Below are 10,713 nucleotides of genomic sequence, written 5' to 3' on the forward strand. Positions count from 1 at the left end.
AATATTTATTAAAGTATTAAACTAAAAAAAGATTCAAAAACACACCAGCATTTTACTTATATGGGTAGGTTTGTTTTAACAAAAGATTTTTTACAAGGTACCAAAGGTACCAAAAAAAGTCTAGTGAAGGAACCTGCCTGATATCAGTAGATGTCCTTATAATTTTTATTCTTATTTCTACCTCACTTCTTAGTTTCATTAAGAGGTAAAGTCCTATTGATCCTTGTCTTCTAAAAATACAAACAATTCTGGTATGCATATACCAGCGTGTATATGCATATACACTCCAGAGTTCTTGAAATAACCAGCACCTGATCAGGTATATACACAATTTACTTTGGAGCCAAATGGCGTCCGGGGGTCCGGCACACTTTTCTGCGCGGCTCTGGTCTTCCCCCAAGGACCTTTGACTCAGCAGAGCATAAACACAGCGGAACAGAAGCAGGAAACGTTGTTCGTGTGAGGGCAATAATTCAGGCTGGATGCAGCAGTCTCTTTATCTTTAAAGTCTTTATTCCTTAGCAAAACACAACAGCTATAAATTTCCCGGCGACAGTTCACTCATCGCTGCTCTCTCCACGGAGCAAACACGCACACACTGAGAGACGCAGTAAAAAACCCTCCCTTCAGTGTTCTAAACCCGCCTCAAAATGTGAGACGTCATCACTCAGAACTCTTAACCCTGTAAGTTCTGAGCCTCTCTCCATATTTACAGAGCTGCATAATATATATATGTGTGTGTGTGTGTGTGTGTGTGTGTGTGTATTGATTATAAATATGCCACAGAAACACAAATGCCTCAAAGAATTCCGCCTTCCATACAGAGCTTCTCGGGGGGTGCTAAGATCGACAGTGGGTCCTTTGGGTAGTTCCTCAGCACACAAAAGCTCAGGGGTAGCAGCCCAAGAGTGGGCAGTCTCTATATCAGCTCCTAAGTTGTGGAACTCTATCCCCATTGGCACCCATCCTGCACCTTCATTATACAACATTTAGTGAATGCTGAAGATCTACCCCTTTACCCATCCTGGGACCTTTGACTGAAGAGAAGGTAAATTTTGCCTCTAGTGATGATATGAACATTTTAAACATGTTAATTTATTCCCAAACTGGAAACTTCGTGCCATAGGAGCCAACTCCTTGGCATTTAGGCCCCTTTGCTCTCCCCAATAAAATATTTTAGGGAGCCAGTCCCCCGCAAAGTTGATGGGCATTGCCATTCATATAGTGTGTGTGTGTGTGTGTGTGTGTGTGTGTGTGTGTGTGTGTGTGATGTGATCAATTATGCAGGGCAGGTCATACCTGGGCCCTTCAATATTTTATTCAAGGTGGCATCCCTGCTTTGTGCTACTTAATGAGTTCATTTAATAGATTTTCTTCCTTTTTTTCTACAAGTTAGAAAAGGTATGCAGTTCAAACCTAATCACATCTGCAGTCATCTTGATTTCTCCAGTAGCATCCTATCAAAAATAAATTATCAAATAGATGCTTAGATAGGGCTCAATATCTGTCTCACACTTAGCACTACTCTTCATTTAGGGCAAGGACAAAAAGCTACCAGCATGTTCTGTCCTTGGTGTTTGCAGTGAAGGAGATGAATAAGAATCCCAATATCTTACCAAATATAAGTCTTGGCTTCCACATTTATGAGAGTTATTTCAATGCAAGGATGACTCATCAAAACACCTTGAAACTTCTTTCCAGCCAGAAAGCAATTGTTCCAAACTTCAAATGTGATAAGCAACGGAAGCTGATATCTGTTATTGGGGGACTTGACTCTGAAATCTCCCTTCACATGGCTACTCTATTAGGCATCTACAAGATTCCACAGGTAGTATAAGCCATTATGAGAGAAAATAACAGTCACAACTACGTTTCCTTCCAGAAAATATCAAAATGTAGAAAAGGTCCCCTGTCTCCAATTTTTCACCATTTTGTGCTTGTGAAACAGAGTTCAACAACACATCTAAAAATGGAAACAATCTGCATATTAATCTTTGGATGGTGAAAAAAATAGACTTTTAAAAAAATATTCAAGTGGGTGGGTTGAGGAACCTTGGTTTTGGCAAGTTCTTTACCTACTGCACTAGTGGGCAACGTTTAGCCTTTCTAAGGTTTCTGAAATACAACACTTATCATCTCCAGGCAGCATGACCATTGTCCAGGAATTTCAAGATTTGTAGTCCAGCAACATTAGAAGAGCCAGAGTTTCTCTACCAGTGTTCCATTGCCTAAAGAACATTTTAATCATAGGCAACATGTGAATGTCCAGTGGGAGATAGCTCCAGATGGCGGCACCACAACCAAAATGACCATTTTCCCTATTGCCAAACACCTCCTTATGGCTGGGGGGGGGCACCAGCAGGAGGACCTTGGAGGAAAATCTTGGTGCATAGACGGTTTAATGGGGTGAAAGGTGTTGTCTCAAATAGCCATATTCCAAGCTGTGCCTGCCTTCAAAGGATGAGCACTAGCACATTGAATTATACTTTGAAATGGTGGAAAAGAAACAATTTGGACTTTTTCGGGAGCAGGTTGCACGTGCTCTAGATAACTGGTCTACATTGTTTTGTTTTTAATCTACCGTAACTTCAGTTTTTAGGAAGTCTTCAATAGAAACTTCACTATAATATATTGTTACCTTAGTGGTGTGGCTACTTCTTCTGCCACAAAGTTAACAATGGGAGAGTGCTGCTTAATTCTAAAGCCATGGCATAGCTGAACATGAAATTTAGCATAGAAAAAAGATGGAAAGGACTACAAATTTCACCCTCACAAACAAAACAGGACTAGAGTTCAAGAGTTTTTGACGTTAACCACAAAATCACCAGAATTCATCTATATTCCTAGTATCAAGCTGAAAAAGCAGTTCACTGGCAATAAAATTGTGTGTGAAGGAAAGAAGACAATATCATGGGAAGTGTTTTTCTCTAAGAATAACCTCTTTTTCAGTTAAGCAAATAATATATTCACATTATTTTAATGATGATACTATCTTATCAATATATTAAATATTAGAATTAGTGATTTTCTGATTTTTATTCCCCTTAGATTGCCTATTGTGCATTTGCTCCAGTTATGCATGTTAGAAGTCAACTCCCTTCACTCTACAGGGCAGTTCCCAGTGAACGATATCAGTATGAAGGGATTGTCCAGCTTCTTTTGTATTTTCAATGGACATGGATTGGGATCATTGCAATGGATGATGATAATGGAGACAAGTTTATGCTGACCTTGATCCCAATGCTTTTGCAATGTGGAATATGCATTGCCCTCAGTGAAAAGACACCAGCCATATCTCATGCTATAGATAAACTGAGTTCGTTTAACTCTATTTTGCACAAGGCCAGCTATCTATCCAACTCCAAAGTCAATGTTTTGGTGGTAAATGCAGACTACGCGACCATTACATGTACGACTTGGACAATATTCTTATTTGCAATGGTGAAAGGCATCGAAGAGACATCTATAGGAAAAGTCTGGATCATGACAGCTCAGTGGGATTTTTCTTCAGAGACATTGCACAGGACATCTAATATCCAAGTCTTTGATGGGGCCTTGTCTTTTGTCATGCACTCAAAAGAAGTAGTGGGCTTCAGAAAATTTCTGCAGTTCTTACGTCCTAAGTCACCCAAAGGGGATGGTTTTCTTATAATTTTCTGGCAACAGGCATTTAACTGCTTTTTCTCTGATTCAAATCAGATCAGCAAATGCAGTGACAAATGCAATAATAATCATTGCACTGGTGAAGAGAAGCTGGAGAGCCTCCCTGGGACTCTTTTTGAAATGAGTTTTACTGGTCAAAGCTATAGCATTTACAATGCAGTCCATGCCATAGCACACACTTTACATAGGATGTACTCATCTAGGCTAAAACACAGAGCAATGCCAGACAGAAGTTGGTTGGATCATCTGAATGTGCAACCTTGGCAGGTAATTTTTCACATAAATCGTGGCTTACAATGTGCAGCTGAGCAGAGATAGGGGGAAGGAGCTATGCAAATATTAGTCGCTAAAGGACTGACTTTTATTGGCAACGGTTTGCACAGTTTGGCTTGGCATTGGCATGTATCCAAGCATCCAAAATCCTGATTGGTGACCACCATTCAGCCAGCATGCTGTGGAGGTTCATGGGGGTAGAAGGAACCTCAGGCTTATATGAAGCATAAATCAATCACAAAGGGATTTGAAGTGTTGTGACCGATTCACATAATATCCTATATATACATTACATTTCCATACGTGAACACAACACATCCCTTTTCTGAAGCATATAGTTTTAGAATGAAAGACTGGGGGGAGAGGGGTTACACTTTAATCATTTTGTAAAATCAGACTTGCACCTTATAAAATCTCATTTTGTCTCTGTTCACTCTAGCTTCATCATTTCCTAAGGAGAATTTCATTTAACAACACTGTTGGTGATACAGTGTATTTCAATGAGAATGGTGAATTAACGGCTGGCTTTGATATAATAAACTGGGTTACTTTCCCAAATCAATCTTTCTTAAAAGTGAACATGGGAAGAATGAATCCACATTCTGTGCTGGATCAAGTGTTCACAATTAATAAGGAGGCCATCACATGGCACATGGCATTTAATCAGGTGGGTTCAAAACAGAGAAAACTAGGAGAAAGTACCCAGCATTTCTCGGGAATTATATGAAACAAACAACAAGAAGAAGAAAAATACTGAGATATATAAATGGATAATGTAATCTGGTTCTCACAGTGACCTGTCAGATGGAACCTGCAAGGACAACCTGAGCAAAAAGCACCCCCTGCCCCCGGCTTCCAGAAACTGGAATTCAAAAGCATTTTTGGCTTGGCTAGTAGAGGCAGAGCATATCTGCCATAGCACAGCAGCTGATAGTCTTATCCTTCATTAATTTGTTCAATCCATTTTTAAAGCCAACCAAGTTGGTCCTGAAAAAGAACTTAATTTATGCACTGCATAAAGAACTTTTTTCCATCTTGAGTCTTCCAACATTCAGCTTCATTGAATGTCCATGACTTCTAGTGTTATCTGGGGGGGAGGGGGTAGAGGCACATTTCTCTATCCATTTTCTCCATGTAATGCATAAATTAATATATTTCTATTATTTCACCTTTTACTCACTTTTTCTCTAAACTAAAAAGTTCAAAATGTACTTATTTTGGTTCATACAATCACCCCAAAATGTAGCTTTGTATGTAGTATGTAGTATGTTTTGTTCATTCAGACCAGGTACTGCTGAGCTTCTGTGTCACTATGCTTATATGGGACCAGCAATGATCAGAAGGTTGTTATATCAAGTCATCCTTTGAAAACCAATCTGTTCTCTATTAAACGTGAAACCTTGCTCATATTTTCCTGAGTTATTTCCACCTGTTTAGAATTTGAAATCTAATCCATTTGATTCTCTTTGCAAGCACAGTTCCCTTGAGAATCAACTTTTTAAGGACTTCCGGGTTAGCGCCATCGCCTAATGGCGGATTCCCTCCGAGCTCCGGAGGGAATCAGCTCAGCAGGGGTCAGGTTCTGCCGCGGCGGCGACGCGGGGACCCTCAGAAACCACAGGCGCTGAAGCCTGTGGACCTGGTGACTCGGCAGGCACCATTTGCGCCCCCCCGACCCGCAAAGGAGCCTTTTTAAAGGCTCTGGAACGGGGGACGGAGAGCGGCGTGGTGCTGTGAGTCGACTGCTTCCCCTGCTGAGTGAAGCCGCATGCCATGGACGGAGAGCGCTGACTTCTTTCTCTGAACATTTGGATTAAAAGCAACAACCCGTGAGTAACACGGAAATTGGACTTAAAAGGGAAATTTTCTTTGGGAATTAGGCACGACCGGGTAAGGTGTAAAGAGGAAGTCCGCCTACCCGCCTTGTAAACATCGTAAAGCAAGGATTTTATTACTAAGGTTGTGAGAATACCTTTCTTCTTTGTGGAGAAAAGCAATTAACTCTACATTGGGGCAATTTAAGTGATTGTGCTGGAGGATAAGAGCTAACATTGAGAACGGAATTCACCCCTCCCCCAAGACCCGGGAGCGATCGGTGAGAGAGCCTGCGGAAGAGACATAAAGACTTTGACAGCTGTCAAACTAGCTGTCAAAGTTAGGGGGAAAATAGAACTTTGTTTCTGCTGTCTTTGCTGGTTATATTCGTTACAATTTGGTAACATATTGTTAAAAATAAAGAAGAAAAGGCTAACTTGACTTTTGGGTTGGAACTGGAAGACATTAAGAAACTAGAATCCCTCTAGAGGGGGTTTAGGACATTACAAAAATGGCTGTAAGTGGAAAAATACTGGCTGAACTGGAGAAGACTTTTTCTCTCTTGGGAAAATTGCAGGAACAGACTGATGTTTTGACTATAAACGTTACAATACTGAAGGGAACAGTAAATAAAGTTGCTGAGCCTGGGAGGGACTTGACTCAAGTTCTTGCAGATGAACAGGAAAGTTTTGCAGTTGACCTAAAAATCTCTGCAGCCGAACAAGAAAAGAAATTTGAGAAATCTGAGAATGTGATGAAAGAGGAATATGATGATTTGAAGGAAAAAGAAGGAGGAGCTATAATGCCACAGATGGTTGAGGAGAGCCAGAGGCCGGTTAAGATGGATATAAAGGGAAACAAGATCAGGATGGTGGAAATTTGGTTTGAATTGAAGAATGGAAAATGGAGAGATCTCCCTATGTGGAGATCTGAAGACATATGGAATACAAACCTGGCTAAAGTGGAAACTGGAGCTTTTGGGACATTTGGACTTAAGAGAAGTAAGAAACAAGATCTTGGCTCCATTTTTAAATATGAAGGCCTAGCTGGAAGAAACATGGACCTTATCGGGACAGAGCTCCTTCGAGATTCGGAGTTTAAAATAAAGGACTATCAAAAAAACTGGCAGAGAGGAATTGTGAGAGAGTTGAGAGCCTCGGATGTGAGGTCACCAGGCTGACAGCAGATGGACTGATGGACTTTATGTTGGGGTTCGAAACCGGGAAAGGGGGTGGTGGGGCTTTGGGAATCCAAAGGGTGTATAACTATATTCTGTTTTAATTAATTTGGTTTAGCCACTAACATAAAAATGGGGATTTTGGTGAAGGGAATTGGGACCGACCTTAGAAAAAGACTTTTAAGAATAAGTATTGACGTATAAAGATGGAGGCTTTTAAGTTAAAATTGGTTAATTAAATTGATGGGGCGAATCTAGAAAAAGATTTTTAAGAATAAGTATTGATGTGTAAAGATTGAGGTTTATAAGTTAAAATTGGTTAATTAAAATGAATTAGAGAAAATAAGGTAAAGTGTGGGGACAAGAATTTGCTGAGCTAAAAATTGGAACTGGAATACAAGAAGGGGAGGTGCGGGGAAGTCAAGGAAATTGGTTATTGAAAGCAAGAAATGTAAACTTTATGAATTTTTAATTGTTCTTTTTTATTTTTTGTTTTTTTCCCTTTATTTTTTGAAAATTTCAACAAATATCTTTAAAAAAAAAAGAGAATCAACTTTTTAAGAGCAGCATAGGGTTCAGTATTCTTAATATGAAATTTCTTTCTTTCTTTCTTTCTTTCTTTCTTTCTTTCTTTCTTTCTTTCTTTCTTGATAGGTGCTGCCCCTTGCCAGATGTAATGAAAACTGCCATCCAGGTTACAGCAGAAAAAAGAAAGAAGGGAAACCATTTTGTTGTTTTGATTGTTCTCCTTGTCCAGATGGGAAGATTTCAGACCAGAAGCGTAGGTGGAAAATGTTTAGGATCATGAATGACATGCCACCAATGCTAGCACAATCCTATTAATGCCTATTTGATACATATGTGGTGATTTTGGACCCAGGTGCAGTGAAGGCTGTGCAGGGTGTATGCAATGTAGTACAACCAACAGAGGAAATATGTATTGGGATCCATTTAGGCCACAACTTTATTGATTACAGATGAAAGCAAGTTTGGTGTAGGCATTGGAAGTGTACCTAAATATCCACCCTGGTTCCTCTGGTTTATAACAACTGTTGAAGGGCACTGGCTATCACAAAATATGGATGCTCAAAAGCTTGCAATGGTTGCCTGTACACCACTGGTCCATGTTCAAGATTCTTGTATTACTTTAAAAGACCCTTAACAACTTGGGTCAAAGATACTTCTGGAACTGTTTGATACCTTAAATCCCTTCCCAATCACTGAATTCTTTGGAAGAATAGGCTTCTGGGATCAAAACATGCAAAAGTGACACGCTCTGGAAATACGGATTTGCTCATCTGTAGTCTGAGTGTTTAACAAACTATGCATTTAATTAGTCAAGATATTTTTAAAAATGCTGAAACATCAACATAGGACTGTTGCGGGTGGGAAAATAAGATTGTTTTCTAATCTTGCCTCATAATGACAAATGACAGTTCATTTTTGTACTGAGAATAGCACAGCTTGCCCATCATTAATTACTAAGGGACTAACGACTAACACAGCATTTGTTCTATTTTTCAGATATGGACTATTGTTTCCAGTGTCCAGTGGGTCAATTTCCAAATAAAAACAGAGATAAATGTCTCCCTAAGATACAGAACTTCCTCTCTTTCACAGAACCTTTGGGCATCACTTTAGCTTTTTTCCGTTTGTCTTTTTCTTTAGCAACAGCTTTTGTGTTAGGAATTTTCATTAAACATAGCAATACTCCCATCATCAAAGCCAACAATCGGGATCTCACCTTTTGTCAGCTCATTTCTCTATCACTCTGTTTCCTGTGCTCCTTGCTATTCATTGGCCATCCTAACACAGTGACCTGCTATTTAAGACAAACCACTTTTGGAATGATCTTCTCAGTGGCTGTTTCTTGTATTTTGGCAAAAACAATCACAGTGGTTCTGGCTTTCATGGCTACTAGGCCAGTATCCAAGAAGAGGAAATGGTTGGGGAAAGGATTGGGAAATTCTATTATTTTGGGGTGTTTCATTATTCAAGCCTGTATTTGTGCTGTATGGCTCTGTATTGCTCCTCCATTCCCAGATTTTGACATGTACTCTCTGGCTGGAGAAATCATTGTAGAATGTAATGAAGGGTTAGCCATTATGTTTTATTGTGTCCTGGGTTACCTGGGATTCTTGGCTATTGTTAGCTTCACTGTAGCTTTTCTAGCCAGGAAGTTGCCAGATAGTTTCAATGAAGCCAAGTTCATTACTTTTAGCATGTTGATGTTTTGCAGTGTTTGGGTGTCCTTTGTTCCAGCATACCTGAGCACCAAAGGAAAATCCATGGTGGCTGTGGAGATCTTCTCTATCTTAGCCTCCAGTGCTGGATTGCTAGGTTGTATCTTTGCCCCTAAATGCTACATAATTATTATAAGACCTGAGCTGAACCGCAAGGACCAACTAATAAAAAGAAATTAGCAACAATCTAGATTTTTCTGTAAGGGCTTGTGAAATTGATGCTTCTCAGTCCTCTTAATTATGGCAGCAGGGAAAAATCACATTGGAGACAGCTCTTTAGGTATTGCTCATGATAATGGTTGATTCCCCGCCCCCCGGAAATTTGTGCAATAGTTGTAACTTTGGTGAAATGTTTGTGTGTGTGTTACTCAGCCATAAGTAGTTCAGCCTAAAATAGGCTGTGAGATACTGTACAAAAGTCAAAGGTTTATTAAGAAAAGTTAAATTTTATGTAAGATTCTCCATGCTGTAATTCTGTGTAATTTTGTTATTTTTACAAAAAATAATTTATTTTGCTGTTTCTAAGAAATAAATAGAAAATTATAATTTTTTAATTTTTTAAATTAAATTTTATTATAAAATACACACATATTGTGAATATACAAGCATACAAACATACATTTCATACAATCATTAAATATATACAAACATACCTACATTCAGTCCCACAGATAATTACTTTTCCCATCACCATCCACCACCCCTCACCCCACCTTTGTGTTAGACTTCCAATCTACTCAATTGCAATTTCTTTCCACTTGTATTACTTTCTTTCACACACCTTTAACCTAATTTCATGCTTCTTTTTCTATTACACATTGTTATCCATCTTATTTAGTATTTAAATATTTAAAACAGAACTTGTTTATTCTAATAGGAGTTCTGATTTTTCAATATGGTTTTGTAAGTATCTTTTAAACACCTTCCAATCCCTGTCTATCTTCTCTTTTGTGATCCTTCCAATTTCTCCCATTGTTTTGGATATATTGTAGTACTCCAATAATTTGGCAAGCCACTTTATTTTTGTCTGTATAATACCACTTTTCCAAATTTTTGCAATCAATAGCCTTGCAGCTACTGTCGCGTACAAATATAATGTCTTCTCTTCTTCCTTTAGAAGGAAGAAAGAAAGGAAATAAATAGAAAATTAATTTACATATAAAATCATTTGTGAATAGAAGTTATACAAAACCTGTTATGGACCAAATTAACTGGGCTGTCTAATGGTCCCTTTATTGCAGCATCCTCTAAATCAGGGGTGGCCAACTCCCAAGAGACTGCGAACTACTCGCAGAATTAAAAACTGGTAGTGATTTACCCCCTTTTTTGGGCTCAGGTCAAAGTTGTTGAGCTTTTTTTTAGGAGGAGGAAAGTTTTTGAGAATTCAAGCCTAAGCTCAAGGGGAACAGCCACTCAACAACAGATCACAGATCACTGGAGAAACAAACTGCCTCACTGAGTAAACTCGGTCTTTCGTTCTGCAGATTGTGCAACAATGGAGGGTGGGGCGAGGGGGCAGGGCCAGATTCTCTTTTACCAATG

General features: G+C 39.1%; 1 protein-coding gene across 1 annotated transcript; it reads left to right on the forward strand.

Moving 5' to 3' along the window:
• Positions 1–1,666: 1,666 nt before the first annotated feature.
• LOC128398826 (vomeronasal type-2 receptor 26-like) lies at positions 1,667–9,351 on the forward strand. Its single transcript, XM_053360083.1, has 5 exons — positions 1,667–1,828; positions 3,049–3,930; positions 4,376–4,603; positions 7,583–7,709; positions 8,453–9,351. Exons 1-5 carry the CDS (start codon positions 1,667–1,669, stop codon positions 9,349–9,351), a joined length of 2,298 nt encoding a protein of 765 aa, XP_053216058.1.
• The last annotated feature ends 1,362 nt before the right edge of the window (positions 9,352–10,713 follow it).

Source organism: Podarcis raffonei, chromosome 13, assembly GCF_027172205.1.
Source record: "Podarcis raffonei isolate rPodRaf1 chromosome 13, rPodRaf1.pri, whole genome shotgun sequence".
Classification (NCBI taxonomy): domain Eukaryota; kingdom Metazoa; phylum Chordata; class Lepidosauria; order Squamata; family Lacertidae; genus Podarcis; species Podarcis raffonei.